General features: G+C 41.6%; 1 protein-coding gene across 30 annotated transcripts in view; it reads left to right on the top strand.

Annotated features, from left to right (window-relative positions):
- Positions 1 to 18,213, top strand: part of MCF2L (MCF.2 cell line derived transforming sequence like) — an 828,274-nt gene that overhangs the window by 642,810 nt on the left and 167,251 nt on the right. For all 30 annotated transcript variants that reach the window (XM_069204968.1, XM_069204983.1, XM_069204981.1 and 27 more), the window contains 3 exons: positions 6,778 to 6,892; positions 14,010 to 14,129; positions 15,215 to 15,406. In XM_069204968.1, the coding sequence (XP_069061069.1) occupies positions 6,778 to 6,892; positions 14,010 to 14,129; positions 15,215 to 15,406 (427 nt within the window). The remainder of the gene's footprint in view (positions 1 to 6,777; positions 6,893 to 14,009; positions 14,130 to 15,214; positions 15,407 to 18,213) is intronic.

Here is an 18,213-nt window from a genome sequence, read left to right as displayed (position 1 = left end):
GGCCGTATAGGTACCAATAAGCTCGCAGTGGTGGAAAACAGATTTTGTAGGCACTTAACTAATCTCCTGCAAAGCACGTCCTGCCTTCCGCTGCTGCAAGATATGGGATTATACCCGATAGCCTTCACTGTGCAACTGCGACCCTTGCTGTTATGGCATAGTCTCTGTCTACTCCGGAACTGCAATCTTATAGACCACTGCTTAGGGAACGTTTAGGCATGAATGGCCATTTAATAATTCTCCGGCTGTCTCATGTAAAGATTATGTCTTGGCCTCCATTTCCTTTGGGATAACCCAGATGAAGCCACCAAAATCCAAAGGCAACTGATTAGGGAAAGGTGTAGAGATTATCTCTGGGGTGGAAAGGTAAAAAATTGCAAACCAGGCAGCTTGACCGATCCATTTCTTGACTATAAACACGCCCCCTTTTATGAAATCTCCCTTGAGGTCATCCGGGGCTCACTTAAAAAACAACTATACTTAAAATTTAGATACAGGTCTCTTCCAACCTACGGGTTTACTGCAAGTTGTTAGATAATATTTGGTCAGGCAATGTACCTTCTTTACAATCTTGCCCCTGAAACTACACCTCAGTTTTTTCTCTTCTGCACTGCTGTATAAAGCGGATTATACATATGTGTCACCTCCTAGGAGTAAGGAAATACGAGGTGGCCAGAAGAATCCTGAAGTCTGAAACAAGGGAAGTGGTAGTCGTTAGCTTCTCCAGATTCCTGCATGCTGCCTGGTTTATTCGTAAACAACTCTTGGAGAGTTCCTCTTGAAAATCTTGACAGCAGTATCTGATAGACATCTAGCATTCCAATAGGAATTATTTTAATTTAAATATCTTGTTTGCTCACGCAAATACGAACAGCAATAGCTACCCATGACAGAATGTATATATCTATCTTGTTTGTATATATGTGGAAACCGATTTCCTCTTTCAACAGTTGGATGTGTTTAGAACAAAGTTTTTATTGCCTAAAAATTCCTTTCATATTTGATCCGAACAATAGTTTTTTTTTATATTTGAAATTTTAACTTATGAAGCTGTGCCTCACCAATTTTCTTAGAAACGTTTGTTGTATTTGCTTATTTTGACAGAAGGACATTGAATCAATGAAACACTTCATAACAGTTTAATAATCTGTGAGCTGTGAACTAAACTTTCCGTAGTTTGATAATCAAATGCTCTCTTTTATCTTCTGTATGTTTTATGGTTCTGAAATCCGTAATAAACAGTGTAGGAAGTTTGCTCTGTATGTACTATTTCAAAGTAAGAAATAGCATGCACAGAGTCCAAGGGTTCCCCTTAGAGGTAAGCTCTATTTTGTGGTAGTGTGGTCGAGCGGTAGGCTTATCAGAGGGTAGTGTTAAGCATTTGTTGTACACACATAGGCAATAAATGAGGAACACACACTCAAAGACAATTCCAGGCCAATAGGTTTTTATATAGAAAAAATATTTTCTTAGTTTATTTTAAGAACCACGAGTTCAAGATTTACAAACAATACTTTAAATGAAATGTATTTCACTCAGGTATCTTAGGAACTTTGAATTATCACAATAACATGTACAGTTTTGGCAAAAATGGCAATAAGCTATTTTAAAAGTGGACACTACAAAAATCAACAGTTCCTGGGGAGGTAAGTATTTGTTAAGTTCACAGGTAAGTAAAACACTTACAGGGTTCAAAGTTGGGTCCAGGGTAGCCCACTGTTGGGGGTTCAAGGCACCCCCAAAGTTACCACACCAATAGCTCAGGGACGGTCAGGTGCAGAGGTCAAAGTGGTGCCCAAAACACACAGGCTTCAATGGAAATAGGGGTGCCCCGGTTCCAGTCTGCCAGCAGGTAAGTACCTGCGACTTCGGAGGGCAGACAGGGGGGTTTTGTAGGGCACTGGGGGGGACACAAGCAAGCACAGAAAGTACACCCTCAGCGGCACAGGGGCGGCCGGGTGCAGAGTGCAAACAGGCGTCAGGTTTGCAATAGGATTCAATGGGGAGACCCAGGAGTCTCTTCAATGATGCAGGCAGGCAAAGGGGGGGGCTCCTCGGGGTAGCCACCACCTGGGCTAGGAAGAGGGCCGCTTGGGGGTCGCTCCTGCACTGGAGTTCGGTTCCTTCATTTCCTGGGGGCTGCGGGTGCAATGTGTTTTCCAGGCGTCGGGTTCCTTGAAGCAGGCAGTCGCGGTCAGGGGGAGCCTCTGGATTCCCTCTGCAGGCGTCGCTGTGGGAGCTCAGGGGGGTCAACTCTGGCTACTCACGGGCTCGCAGTCGCCGGGGAGTCCTCCCTGTAGAGTTAGTTTTCCGCAGGTCGAGCCGGGGGCGTCGGGTGCAGAGTGGAAAGTCTCACGCTTCCGGCGGGAAACGTGTGGTCTTTAAAAGTTGCTTCTTTGTTGCAAAGTTGCAGTTTCTGGTGAACAGGGCCGTTGTCCTCAGGAGCTTCTTGGTCCTTTTAGATGCAGGGTAGTCTTTTGAGGCTTCAGAAGTCGCTGGACCCTGGGGGACACGTCGCTGTTGCAGTTTTTCTCGAAGTGGGGCGACAGGCCGGTAGGGCTGGGGCCAAAGCAGTTGGTGTCTCCGTCTTCTCTGCAGGGCTTCAGGTCAGCAGACCTTCTTCGTCTTCAAGGTTGCAGGAATCTAGTTTCCTAGGTTCTGGGGAGCCCCTAAATACTGAATTTAGGGGTGTGTTTAGGTCTGGGAGGGCATCAGCCCTACTGTCCTTGAGGGTGGCTACACCCTCTTTGTGCCTCCTCGCTGAGGGGAGGGGGGCACATCCCTATTTCTATTGGGGGAATCCTCCAAAATCAAGATGGATGATTTCTAAAGGCAGGGGTCACCTCAGCTCAGAACACCTTAGGGGCTGTCCTGACTGGTGGGTGACTCATTATCTCCCCTGGACTTGCCGCCAAAAGTGGGGGCTGTGTCCAGGGGGCCGGCATCTCCATTAGCTGGAGTGCCTTGGGGCATTGTAACACGAAGCCTGAGCCTTTGAGGCGCACTGCTATGTGTTACAGTTCCTGCAGGGGGAGGTGTGAAGCACCTCCACCCAGAGCAGGCTTTTGTTTCTGTCCTCAGAGAGCACAAAGGCCCTCACCACATGGGGTCAGAAACTTGTCTCTCAGCAGCAGGCTGGCACAGACCAGTCTGTCGTGCACTGAACAATTGAGAAAAAAAACAGGGGGCATCTCTAAGATGCCCTCTGTGTGCATTTTTTAATAAATCAACACTGGCATCAGTGTGGGTTTATTATTCTGAGAAGTTTGATACCAAGCTTCCCAGTATTCAGTGTAGCCATTATGGATCTGTGGAGTTCGTTTTTGACAAACTCCAAGACCATATACTTAATATGGCCACAACTGTACTTACAATGTCTAAGAATAGACTTAGACACTGTAGGGGCATATTGCTCATGCAGCTATGCCCTCACCTGTGGTATAGTGCACCCTGCCTTAGGGCTGTAAGGCCTGCTAGAGGGGTGACTTACCTATGCCACAGGCAGTATTTTGTGTACATGGCATCGTGAGGGGGATGCCATGTCGACTTTGCCTTTTTCTCCCCACCAACACACACAATCTGCAATGGCAGGGTGCATGTGTTAGGTGAGGGGTCCCTCAGGGTGGCACAACATATGCTGCAACCCTTATGGACCTTCCCTGGTCACAGGGCCCTTGGTACCACTGGTACCTTTTACAAGGGACTTATTTGTGTGCCAGGGGTGTGCCAATTGTGGAAACAATGGTACATCTTAGGTGAAAGAACACTGGTGCTGGCGCCTGGTTAGCAGGGTCCCAGCACACTTCTCAGTCAAGTCAGCATCAGTATCAGGCAAAAAGTGGGGGGTAACTGCAACAGGGAGCCATTTCCTTACAAACAGTCTTTGACTGATTGGTCATTCTTTCCAAGTCAGTCACATTCTTAGTTAATTGAACAATACGAGATTTATCAGAAGAGAAGAAATTATTGCACGAGGATGCAAAATGTTATATTAGACTCAGATAAGCCTGCATGTGGGGAGATGTCGCTCCTCACTCACACAATGCCTCAGTTAAACACTCAGTCCATTTTTCTCTAAGTTTCATTTTTTCAGGGCTGGTACGAGCGAATGTGGATGTGTATATCATCATATGTAAAATATGTACCTCTATGAGCTTGTACTATGGTATAATCCTCTGTTTGTGTTTAGCTTTGCTTTCTGTCTTTAGAGCGTTTGAATATGCGCTTGATGCTAGATTCATGTATCTGGTTTCGAAATCCACAGATTGAAATAGCTGTAGGTGCCACTGATCATCACTGGAGACACCTCTGCTGCTTTACTAATGTTCATCTAACTGGTTCCATCCTCCTCCGAGTGGCATTAGCTAGATGTCCTTGTGAAGAAGAGCAAGACGAATTACTTTAATGCTTTTAACGATTACCTCTATGTGGAAGGAACGGATTACCATCTGGAACTCCTGCATCTGTCCCACTTTCATGGGGCCATGTTTTGCTCCTATGAAAGTGATAAGGAACATGGGATCATAACACATTTCAAATATACTCTACATGTGCATTAACTTGGATAAAACATACTGCAGCAATAATGCTTCAGAGGGCATGTCATCTAATGCCATTGAATGGCTTTTTTTCTGCCAGCTGTTCTGCTGTGGAATACCTTGTTGGAAACTATCTGACTTCTGTGGAATCTCTTTGAATTCAGAAAAGCCACAGAGACATGGCTGTTTCTATTCTCAGGCTGTCACCTCTCCCTCCCTTTTATTATTGCATGTTCTGATTGATTACTAACTAAGATGCATACAGGTTGTAATATGCTGCCCTATAGTGCACATAGGCTCAGGAAATGGTGCATCCTACAAGTCTGTATAACATAACTCAGTATTGGGGTTTTCATGAGATCCACCATCACAGAGAATCTTTTCCTGAAGTGGAATGGCAAGTTCTGTCAAAGCTACATTCAGATACCCCTCGAAGTGAAAGGTGTTCTGGTACTCACAGTGACGTGTTATCTTAAGGATACTGAAGGAAAGCAACATCCTTAAACGGGCATAATATTGATTTGATCACAAAATGGTAAAAATGACATTGTGAGCAATTAATTAAATTAAAGTTGCTCTTCTCATCCAGGCCCTGCTCTTGCTTCGGGTAGCAGAACTCACGCAGAATTACCTTGTGGTTGTTATGCAATATATACATTTATTGGATCCTGTATGATTAGATTCCTAAGTTCAACCCTGCTTTATTGGTAACAGACCTCTGCAATTATGCAATTATAATACAGATTCCATGATATTCTGAAGGATCAGGAGAATAAGCACAATATGACCCCTTCCTTCACTTTTATGGCCCTTGATTCCCATTCCTGATCACCGTTTAAAAACCATTTGTTAGGATTATTGTCTTATTTTTGTATTATTGTGTGTTCTTAGAGGTTTTGAGTTACAACAGCATGTTAGCCTTTGGATATGTGGGGCCCTTACCATGTATATTCACCATAGGGGTGGTTAGTAATATTTGGCTGTGTTGTATGCTAAAATATGATGGTTAATGTTGTCAGTGTTGTTAACCAGCAAAAACCACGAACTTGTATCGGTGTCCTGGTAGAAGGTTCATTTTTGGAAGTAGCAATTGTTAAACTTTAAACAGTGGATGGACGAATCATGACATCAGTCACTCAAAGCTGGGGTCAGGCCACCTAGCAGACTGGTTTGCTGTATCTAGAGGGCCCAAACCTGAGTCATGTAACTAACTGTACTGTCCAGTTTTCAGCTGTTACCTGAAGAGTAGCTAATTTGGTTGCGCCCAGATGGTTGGCGAGGGTACATCCAGTGCTTGCTCTTTAAGTTGACAGATTGGTCTGGCAGTACTGGATCTGAGAGTCCATGTCGCCATAAAAGGTAGGAAGGTGCACATTTTGTAAAGTGCACTGGGCCTGACTTCCATCTGCTTGATTAAGACACACAAAATTCTAAACTTAATTCTCTGTTCCACTGAGAGCCAGTGGAATGCTTTCAAGGTGGGTGTGACATGGTCCAACTCTTTACGCAAAGGCCTAGTTCATGGGTTGTTCAGTAGTAATGCCTGGATCACCCTTTATGCTGTGTGTTTCGTAGTCCAAACAGGGCACACTGATCAGTGCTCTTGTTAGTTATATTCAATGGCTTGATTGTGAGAGAGTGAGCTCCTTTATAAATATCATGTTCTTCAGTTTAGTACTGCTTACCGCAGTGCCGATTTCAGAGAAATTCATTAGGGAAGCCTGGCAGCAAATACCTAGGTTTGTAATGTTTGTGATCGATATTCGATTTGCTCTAAGAGTTGAGACCAGTCAAGGAGAATCGGGTTCCTTCTTGTTTCACCCACAAATAGATTTTTTATTTTTTTCATCCCTAATGATAGAGGGCATTCTTAAAAAAACAGATGATTGTAGGGTAGTTTTGACCATCTCACAATCTCGGGTGTAGTTACGGGCATTTACATAGATCTGAAATGTGTGCCAGGGTGTATTTCAGCTACTATTGTGTGAATAACTGTGTAAACTGGATGGTACCTTGTTCATCGTTTATTAGTTGCATATTATTTTCATGCAGTAAAAAACTTTGCAGATTTATAAAACTCTCATGCACTTCATAAGTCCTAGTTTGATTCCAGAATCTGAGAGGCTGTATTCATCAGCATTCTGTTGACAATTAAAGTTGTTAACTTTGCTGTATGCCTTTGAACAAAAATGTTCAGATACATGTGTGTGTTCACAATGTGATCTTCGTTTTCATACAGGCTCTTGGGGCAACTAAATGAAACGGAAACTGCCTTTGATGACTTTTGGTCTAAACATGAGCAAAAACTCGCTCAGTGCCTACAACTACGGAACTTTGAACATAACTTCCGGGAGGTAAGACCTGCTTGTGTGCCTCAAATCATCATTGTGTAATTACATGGATGTTTTCAAAGCAGATTCTTCTTGCAAAAAAGTAATACTATCACTACACGCTTTGTTACTACTGCCATGGTATAATTTTGTTTCATGTTACGCCCTATATCTTATCATGCTAGACTAGCCTGTTGCGATAATATAGTACAGCAATTTCCATTCAGGGAAGACGTAATGGATAAATAAGGTGTTGAGTAATGCAAGAATGAACCCATTACTGTTTATGTTACGTTTAGATGACTGGTTCAGTGATTGCTCATGTAGTCGTAGGATAGAGCCTCTCTTTCAAAAGGATCTGTGGGTTACTACTTGTAAATGCATTATAGCATACAAATAAACTGCAAGCTTTGCAAAACCAGAGAAAACAGGGCATCTCAGTATCATTTGCTTAGCCGGAGTATTGTTTCTGTTTGCCGGTATACTCTCAATACTGAGTCACTGAATGGTGTGGCACTTGGGTACTCTGTATTTGTCACCTGAATGCAGTCACAGTTTGTTTGTGATAGTCGAAAGATGATGTGGCAAGTGGACTCTTAATTTGACCCTAGCAGAAGACCACACCTGAGGACAACACCATTACATCACTCTTGTGGTCCACTTATGGTATTTAGAAATCACCCAAGTAACCTGATTAGCCATGTCTTAAAAACCAGTGGTTTTTGCAGCAGCCTGAGGCTACTTTGTAGGAAGACAACAGCGACAGGAGCTAACCACACCTTTTCCTGATGGTACACTTCCAAAGTGTTAGATTGGCCCTCTCCTATCCCATAAACGTTACTCATCACCCCCCATCAGGATTGGGCTGGTGAGTGGTTCTGGTTCACGAGTTGTATGTGTAGTGTGTGTGAAAAGATATTTGAGGACTGTCACTCTACTTTTTCTATTCTGGTGTCTCTTTCACCACACTACCACATATTTGTAACTCATCATTTCTGCCACAGCCAGCACATTGAGTGTTATTATCTCAACGCTGAGAAATTGCCACTTTGAAACTGATAGAGAGAGAATTCCCAAAACAAATTTGAAATGATCAACACTAAGAAAATAAGACATATAGAAATGGAGGAGAAAATGAAACAGACAAAAGAGAAAACAAGAGGAGTGTTGGGAGGAGGAAAACAATGGGTCATCGCTGTAAGGAAAAAAGGGTATGTAGAAAAGGAAAATGGAAAGAAAGAGAAGACAGGGAAACTGTGTAAATTACAAAAGAGATAGAAAAGGAAACAATAATTGGCAAAGCCATTAGACCTAACTTGCATTTTGAATGTTGACTAAAACATCAAAGGAGAAACTACTGAAGTGAGAAAAAAAGTTTGCTTTCTGTGCACACTGCAGCTATGTGATAAAGAATTTAATTAGTGATGACAATGTACTTTTCCGACTTATAACAGTACCGCATGTAGTCCAATCCAAGCAATCCATAGAAGGTGGATTGATGCTTGAAAAAGCCTATAGCATAATGTAAGGGAAAATATCGCTCTATGAGAAGCCACATCTTGCTCTATGTATATTTTAAAGAACTGCTAATATTTGGTTTTACAAACTGCTGCTCTTTCAATCCAGACCTAAAATGGGAACAAGGAGGTTACCTTCAAGAAAAATATTATGAAGCAATAATTTGGGAAATGGAGACAGAGAGATGCAAGGACAACTGCATAAAAATACTTTATGTTAAAAAATTAAAACTTTGACATTGGGAAAAGAAAACGTTTGAAGCAATAAGGAGAATGAAAGTTAAAAAAAATAAAGGGAAAAACTGGGAAGTAAATGCAATTCGAAGTACAAAATCAGTGTTATGAGTTAAGTTCTATAGAGGACCATTTTACACTCACACTGCTGAATTGTGCTTCTTGGTCAGGGTGCTGTTTGTCTTACTGTTATTTCACTGGGCTTTTTTAAAACAAACGCAGCCTGGTGATGATAAACCCAAGCTGCTAAATTCAATCATTCACCATAAACCTTCACAAAAGGCAACAATAAGCAGTGCATTCGTACAATGGGGACAGTTGATAAGATACAGTAATGCTTAATAGTTCTTTTAATCGGGGGTTTTCATTAACATGCCACGAGGCTCCACACCCATTATTCAATATTAGAAAAAAACAAAGTAATGTGATTATAAGAGAAGAATATAGAGAATAGAATCAGAGAAAGTTCGTACTCAAGAAGCCAGTCTAAGTGAGCCCTAGAAACTCTTGGATGTTTGAGTAGCCCTGGGTTCCAGATCTAGGCATCACAGTTCAGATGTTGCAATTACTCAGCATCAGCTGAATATTTAGATTCTTTGTACATCTTAATCTTTTAATCAAAGACAATATTTATTTCTGCTGCATAGTTTGATGTGCAGCCACTGAGGGTTTTGCGAGTGCCAAAACACTGTCACTAGTAAAGTACTGCAGTACCATCCGCATTTGAGTTTGGGGTAAATGGTGTGAGGATCTGACACGTAATAAGAAATGGGCTTTTCTTATTCATACAATGTTTTTTAATGCAAGTTTCACATGTACTTGCCAATTCAGGCAGCTACCATTTATACACACCTGATCATGGATTATCTGTGGTGGCTTAATTTACCCTTCTTCTCTTAAGCTTATGTTGCATAGATATTTGTGAAAGGCAGCAGACCATAAGAACTGTTCACTGTAATGTCTGGATGATTGGTAATTGGCCGATATGTTACAAGACAGGGGGCAAATAAAATGTATTATACAGGTGTCTGCATTGTTGCTGAAGGCCATAATGAGATGCATAATCACTGTCAGAATCATCCCTGGACTAGTTGAAATCGAGATGGGTGGCATGGGATGAAATGGAGATGATGAAGCTCTCAGTTTGGAAGATTGTTTTTATATTACCCCACATGGATTTGCTGGGAGTGGATCTACCTAACTCTGAGTTTCCTTTGATTGAAATGGTGTATGTTTGGATGCTTATTTACAAAATAGTTAATTATTTGAGGAGGGATGGGGTGACTGACAATGGTAGAAGACCCCAGCAGGGATATTGCCAACGTTAGAGACTCATGGACAAGAGCTAGTTACATCATATAGGACCAAAACCTTGGAGGGTGGGAGGTATGGTTTATACCAAGAAAATAAACTTTATCATAAATATTTTATCTTTAGATCTTAAGAGTCTCAAAATGCTCAAAGAAAGTAATATGTTTCTAAAATTGACCCCAAAACTCTAACAGATCCATTTATTGGCATGGAGCTGAGGTGTGTGTGTGAACAGCATATCAGCTTAGATTTCAGAAAGACGGAAGAGGACCAACTGTCCATGTTTATTTAGAATTTTGAGCATCAAAGTGTTTCTTCTGCTGCATATGTATCGGAATGCTGCCATCAGCTTCACTTAAGTTGTACCTGAAACATGCTCCTCTAATTTGGAGATGCTGTGCAGGAGCAGCCTGTGGCCATTGTGTGCATGCATGTCTTGTTCAGGAGGCACTGTTTACTCTGATCAGGCTCACTGGTGCTACAATGGATTTGTCTGCAGTGCCTCCCGTGATGTTGCTAATTTTGTTACCACATTACCACAGCCATCGTGGTTTCAGCCATCTTTGTGCACACTGTCTCATCCACGCTCAGCAGACATACTTATTAAGTTCAGCAGTAGCTCCTGAACCTCTCCATTAAGGCCTAACAATTCCACCTCGACTACTTGTATGATGTCTCTGTACTGCCGTAAATGCCATATTAATCCCATCTGATTCACAACTAATATGGCTAATGTTCCTCTTTTGTTTGCTTGTGCTGTTCTGCTGGAAAATAACTTACTAGGACCTATCTAACTATTGCTCCAGTCTGGGTTCTAGGCATGGAGACCAATCTTGATGGTCCATTTGAACGTTGTAGAAGTTTATATGCAAGATAGCTGCCTATTTTCTTACTGCAGAAGTCTTCCCTGCCCCAGAGAGGTCACCTTAAGACATTATAAAAGGAGGAGGTTATTTCTTCTGAAGTGTAGAGACTTTGCTTGTTATTCCAAATTGTTGCTTGCTCCTGATGTTCCATTTCATTTGACATCTACGGACTCAATAACAACTTTAGTTGCCCCTACCATTTCCTGGTTCCTGTTCTTGACTTTGAATGAACTGGAATTCTGTATTTGAGACCTGCTTCTTTTCCTACTATTAAAGACACTTCCGTGTGGTGGATGGAAATAGCGGATGTTGTCCAGAAAAGAAGGAGCCAGTACCCATTCCTGAATGAAGACGATCCCTTGACAATAATTAGAAGTTAATGTGAACTGTAAATCTGTAAACCCAAATACCTTCAAGTTTATGTTTCAGGGCATTGTTTCTGCAAACCTTAGTACCTCACTTATAGCCCTTTTTCTTTACGTTATGTAAGGGCCAAAACGCTATAGCTGACATAACCACAATGTTACATTGTTAGCTATCTAACTCTTAATTTTGGAAAATGTTTGTCTTTATAAGGAACTCCATAATGGAATGGTAAATTTTTTATAATTTCCGGTTAGGCTATCCTTTGGTGGGCTTCTGAACCCCAGGCTGCAGAAGAGGACAGCATTCTATACAAGTTAGATAAGAAATGTAACTGAATACTGAATCCATTCTTTTGATGATACTTATTTGGGTTATATCAACTTTGTTGATGGAAATATACATTCAAACATTTCAGCAAATCGGTTGATTAAAATTGTTAGTTTGCTAGTCTCAAGAATACAATTTATGGTTATTCCCAGGTGTGTAATATAACTGCTTTTCTTTTTAATTTATGGCACTGTTACTCTAGCCGTATAGCCATGATTCTTTTAAATTCCACAAAGCCTTTAGGGTTAATTATTGTTATTTTGGCGAATATGCTCAGTTTGATTTTGCATTGCTTTTTTCCTATTGGATTGGGTGTGTTTTTAAATGTGTTGAGGTCTGTACGGATAACATCCTATCAAAGACTTTTCCTATTGAAACTGATAAAGCACAGGCGGCATTTTGTGTGAGTAGTTCCGATTTTCAAGTCTAATTCTGCTATTCTTCCATCTATTCTTAGCAACATACAGTTCCAGAATTCTACCTTTTACTGTGGGTTTAGAATAATTTAATTAAAATGCAATACTGGCAGTTTGTATCATTAAATAATCTACAATGTCATTGGCACATATTTAGGCAATCATTTGAGCACAGAAAAAAAATCGTCCTGTCATGTAGCATTCTGTTGTTCTGATCTACTCGAGACTATTGTTAATTATCTGGGACTTCAATTTTGAGACAATATTGTTGCAGTGCTCTGTTTGCCTAAAGAAATTGTATGGCCCCTGTTAGCTGTTAAATTGGGCAAATCAATGTTGTTTATCTTTTCTTAAGTCTTAAACTGGCATCAAGGCTTATTAGTTTATACTACACCTTAATGAGAAGGACTTGATGCTTTGGTGTCAGATCACCTTACTCGGTATGATCAAGTCTTTTGACATGCGTTACCTACCACTTTCAGCCATTGTGCTCCACACCTACGTAGCCTGAGGGAATACCCTCTTCACATTGGCTCTCAGACAACTCTCTGAGCCCACTAAGAGGAACCGTGCACTTACCACCCATATCAACACTGGCACCTGAAAGATTTGACCACCTCACCCATTTCCAAAAAGGGGGGAAATTACCCCTGGGTAACAAGCACTCATTTCAAACTGATGTGCATTAATCATTAGGCTTTGTAGAAAGATAAATGAGATTACTGAGCACAGAAGGTGTTAATATTGAGGGTGAAGTAGAAGCAATTGTGTGGCTCAGAGATGCATGCATTGGACGCAGTTTCAGGCGGGAGACTCAAAATGCAGAAAGTAAAGACGGACACGCATTCTTCGCTTAATCCGTAAAACTCTGGATTGAGCTTCCACTCAGCCTCAGTCTGGCAATTTGCCCCCTCCAGTACCTGAAGAGGATACAAACTCAATTTTTTGTGTTCCTTCTCCATCCAAGTCCTTACTTTAGGACTGTGTGTTCAGAAACCTGTGCGCAAGCTCTAAGTAACTTGTCCCACTTGAAATGTACATGCCCCCGGTCTAAAGACTTGTCTATCCCAAACCTAAATTACATCATTGTACCCACAGCAGGAGACAGTTATATTTATTGCTGACATTTTTGACCACACAGCATGGCTAATTGCTATCCTCCGCTTTTTTGTGTCATGTAAATAAGGTACAACGTAGAAAGTATGGATGTCTACATGTTATGCAGCATTGAAACGTATCTGACAGACGGCTCTTGCCCTCTCAGCAGACTGCCAGATTGTGATGCTCATTTGACGGTTTTGCCCTCCCAGTAACGCCACTATTACCCTAACTTGCAGTCTCAAACACAATTACTGGTTTGAAAAATAATGAAATTCCCAAACTCCCTTTCTTATGTCGTCCTAACAATCCATAAGCTACAGATGGACTATTTTCACGGATGCAGCTGCCGTCTTTCGTGGACACATTTTAGCATGACTTTGGCCCCCTGGAGTACATGAAGTGCAATGTAATTTCATCACTATACAGTGCCAGTAACATACTAAGTGGAATGATTAATTTTCCTCAAGTGCTTTAATATTTCTTACCCCAAACACTGAACTCTGACCCAAGCTATCTCAAGTTTCGCATGTAAGATGTCGAATTTCCATCAACCTGAGCTTTGAATGATTGCCTTTCACCTACCAACCTGCCCTTCAAGAATGATCTTACAACTGCTAGCCAGTCATCACTTTCCTTCTTAGTTACCATACACCCACAACTCAGAGCAACTGAGAAACACCATTAATCAAAGTTGAAACCTACTAGACATTTGCTTTCTCTGCCCTACTTCTTTGCCTTTTCTTTATGCCCCCACTTTTCACTCATCTCCGCTATCACATCATTCTTTGCTAAAACCACTGTTTATTCAATGTAACTCCTCTTGTACTAAGATATCACAAATTATACACCGTTTCTTATATTCCCTATGAAGTACACTGCTCTGATGTAATAGCCTACTGCATGCTTTGCACAACTATATATCAAATAAATAAATAAAAATAAAGAGGTAGCTAAATAAAAATAATCTAAGTAAGATTTTATACATTTTTGTTTGCATTTGCAGGTGAAATCTTCTTTAGATACAGTCTCGGAGCGCCTTGCGACTTTCACAGATGTGGGGAACAGCTGCTCACATGTAGAACACATTCTCAGGGATCTTAACAACTTTGAAGAAAAAGCCTGGGTAAGCTAAAAACTTTAAAAATGGCAAAGTTATTCTTGCGATCACGAACGTCTCCGTAGACGATGAGACGCCTTGCTTATTAACAACGTCATCTACATTCGCAGTTGTGAAGCAACACAACTCAATTGATACAACGGCTCAACTTTCTGTTGCTGATTAAATAATTCATACAATGTATTTGTCACTGCTTGCATGAAACGTCTATAAATGAAGGCATATTTTCTTAAAGATGTTTGGGACCTGCCTTTGTATAAATTACAGTGGCCCATGTTTCCCAGGCTCATTTGCTTGGGACCACATTCGGAATGCTATGCTCTTGTAATCCAGATGGAGTTAAACAACCTGATTTACTGTGGCAACGCCTTGTGTTGGGAGGATGCCACCAGCATCCTCGGTCTCCAGGTGAAATACGAGGCAAAAACATTTGGAAATTGGTGCAGGAATGCAGGTTCCCTCATGTTAATCCCCACAATCCTGCAAACAGAGGAATTATTCCCCCACACCCTCAAGTTACCATGGGACAGAAATAACAGGATTAAAACACTAGACGTGTATTGGGCTTATAGATATAGAGGGATGAGGACAGCACAATGCCACCGAACAAAGCTCAGAGCTTTCAATGCAGATTGATTTAAAAGCCCCTGGTGTGGTTGGGGATGCAAGAAAGGAGGAAGGAGGGAAGGGGCAGTGCATGTTGTTGTAAATACTGTCAGACAAACATAACATAATCACAATGCACTTTGAGTTGTTTTTTGGAGCTTGGTGTGTTTTTTGTATTTCCAGTTGTCCTCCATACCACTGTTCCTGCGTAATTGTTAGTGACATAAAGGTCCAAAACCTTGGGCGAACAACCAGGGATCCTCGTTCTCACCCCTTTTTCTGAACAAGCTATTTTTCGAGCAGTACTTAAGTAGTCTGCATTTGCATTTCATTGCATAACTATTAAATCATTTGTTCCTTTAAGTTCGGTGCAGGCTACGCCATGATTACTTTATTGCTCTTACAGACATTGTACCATACAAAATCGTTTTGTTAAATACCAAGCACGAGCTGAGTAAATGTTAGACGCTATTTTGTCCTCCTAGGATTCAGTAGAAAAGGCCAGAACCTTAGCTGCAGAAGGGGACCAACTCATCCAGAGTAACCATTATGCTGTGGACTCCATCCTTCCAAAATGTGACGAACTTCATCATCTTGGTGACGAAACAGCAAATAATATTGAAATGAAGAGGCATTTCCTCAACAAATCGCTGGAATTGCATCAGTTTCTTGAAAAGGTAAATAGTTGTTTTTTGTTGTTTTGATTTGCGTGGCACACATAGATTCTTGCAGTGGATGCTTTGGTGCACTAAACCACAACAAAAGACAGTAGTTTATACAGTACCTTCCAGAATAAAGACCTTTCCAGTTAGCATGAAGACAGAAGTATTGGCACTCGCTGTAAATCGAAATTTGACAGTTTTTACTTCTGTTTTAACCATTGTTTCGTCGTTGGATAGTATTCAGTATAAAAGTCTTTGGCTTGGGCTTGAAATTCTTCCTTAGTTCTTACTCGCACCTTATTTTGTTTTCCCATATTAAATGTGTTTCCGCCTTGCATCCAGCAGCACACTTATCGTGAATAGTAGAGTCGTGAGATAGACGGCATTCAGTTAAACCCTGCCTAAAGAAGACAATTGTCCATTTTGGAAAAAGGGGCACCTACAAGAATTCACCATTTCTGTGTTCTATTTTAACATGCACCGATATGTTGTGCAATTGAAAATTGAAGGTATTAGGGAATACTGCTGTGCAAACATACATAAAACGCTCTTTAGATCTCTTTGAAACTTTTACACTTATGTAGACCTCTGTGGATGATCCCCCACTCTGCCAGGGGTGGCGTGAGTGCTACTCGACCTCTTCCTCTGTGGCAGAGAACCCATCCGCTGTATTTAGAAATCTCTGTCTGCCTGATGGTATTCGTTCTTTATGCTGTGGTGCACCAAAATTGCAGGCATTTAGAGCATCGGCAGGGGTCACAGTTGTGACCTCTGGCTTGCCCACTGCAAACCCTAATGGAAAAAAATGCACATGTTTAGGATCGAGCGCACAAGCCCTCTAGCCTGCTGTAATCTCTCTACGTGTTTTTAACCACACCCACCGCACACCCATCAGTTTAGTTTGTTCGTGGGCTTGCCTTTTTGAAATTGCTTGATTTTATTTGTGAAAGGCATTCATTCGTCATGCCTTTTCCGATGTTTAGCTCTCCTCGAGCGCACTGGCCAACTACTGAAAACATACGAGGCTCTGTGTTTTTAGCATGGTCTCTGGACTAGCTTTTCTTTTCTATATCCTACGCAGCGCACTCTCGCTGCACATTTGCCGATACGTTTGACTGCGAGTGAGCTTCTGTTTCATTTTGTGTGCTCCTTCATGCTCATGGCATGGCGCTTTAAATCGGCTTGCTTATGTAAAACTGTTTTACATTTCATTTTCATTTTATGTGGCAATAAAAGTCCGGTTAGAACTTTACAACGCCAATAGCTCTAAGTTGAGCAAATGTGAGACCCATTGCATTGCAAATGCTTGTTGCAGCTTGCTGCCATGCTTAATTATTGTGAATACACTAAAACAAAAATTGTCAGTGTCAATAGGTCTGGCCTTGGCAAGCTGGTGAGATGTTTTTTTTTTTCCTCAGGTATATGCCACAAAAATACACAAATGCAACCTACACGTGGCGCCATATGCTTTCAAACACAACATTAAATTTAAAAAACTGCATACCGTTTTAATAGCACAATAGGAGTCCTTCCTAGCAATCACGTGTACTTAGAACAGATATTTTTTTCAGTTTTAATGCATATCACACGAAATTATAATTCTTATTGGTGCAAAGAAAATGCACTATCACTTCTGAATTACTGAAACCTGAAGGCACAGTTGAAACACGCTAGGACGACTGAAAAAATTAAAAGGATAAATAATGAAATTGAGTTTTTTCTCATTTTACGAAAAATCTCAAAACAGATCCCACTTTCTCCGAAGCAGCAAAAGCCAGTGCAATAATGAATGAGGCACCCTCCGAAAACTATAGGTTTCAGACCATGCCGTGAATGTAGAAAACCAATATCAGTCACTCGTATGAGGTCTGTCTCTGGGTTTTGGCCTCAAGACATGATTTGATGTTGTGTGATAAATGTGCTGTTATCCAACCAAAGATGATCCAGGACCAAGAAATTAAGGTGTACATCGCGAAGCAGGGCTCCAACCCACCCCACCACTTTGTATTCAAGGAGAGGGTGCAAGGTCGTCACAATGTCAGTTGGTCTCCCTAAGGGTCACCTGTTGCAAAGCCTGCTCCCCAACTGATCCCAGTTTGCCTGAGTTTCCCGGGCCACCTGCAACAGTGCAGCAGATGGAGCCCTTCAAAGAGGCTATCCTGCAGATTTTGGGCACACTTTCAAAACTCTCTGCCTTGCTTTCTGGTACAAGTATTGGCCTGCAGTTGGGTCCATATTGGTAGGTCTGTCTGACTGACCCCGTAGGACCTGTTTCTGGTCCAGTACTGACTCTAGTGTGTACATCTGCTCTGGCTCCATGACCTGTGAATCGCCATTTATGTTAGGTGAACCTCTCAGTTGAAGTCCTCCAGTAAGTCTAAATCAATGCCTAAGAGGAAGCATAAAAAAGCAAAATTGGACTCAATCCCATACTGCTACTCGATATCCAAGGAGAGGGCACAAGGCCATCATGATATCAGTCAGTCTCGTCCGGGGTCGCCGATTGCAGAGGCGATTTCCAGATTTATGCCGATGCACTTTGAGTTTACTGGGCCATTGGCACACCACAGCAGATTAAGGCCTTCAACGAACCCCAGGTGCAGATTTCCAGCACACATGAGACTCTCTAGTGTGCTGTTAGGCCCAAAGGAACCATCTCCAGTGCTTTGTGACCCCTTAGGACTGTTACTACACTGCTACATATATCTACTCTGGCATCCGTGCCAGGTCATTTCTCATCAACCCCAGAATCAATGTCACCGGTGCCAGAAGATGATTCAGTGCTGATTACAATGTCTGACCCTGAATTGACTTCAGACTGA

The sequence above is a fragment of the Pleurodeles waltl genome, chromosome 8, assembly GCF_031143425.1.
Source record: "Pleurodeles waltl isolate 20211129_DDA chromosome 8, aPleWal1.hap1.20221129, whole genome shotgun sequence".
Lineage (NCBI taxonomy): Eukaryota > Metazoa > Chordata > Amphibia > Caudata > Salamandridae > Pleurodeles > Pleurodeles waltl.
This window is presented reverse-complemented; position numbering and strand designations above follow the sequence as displayed.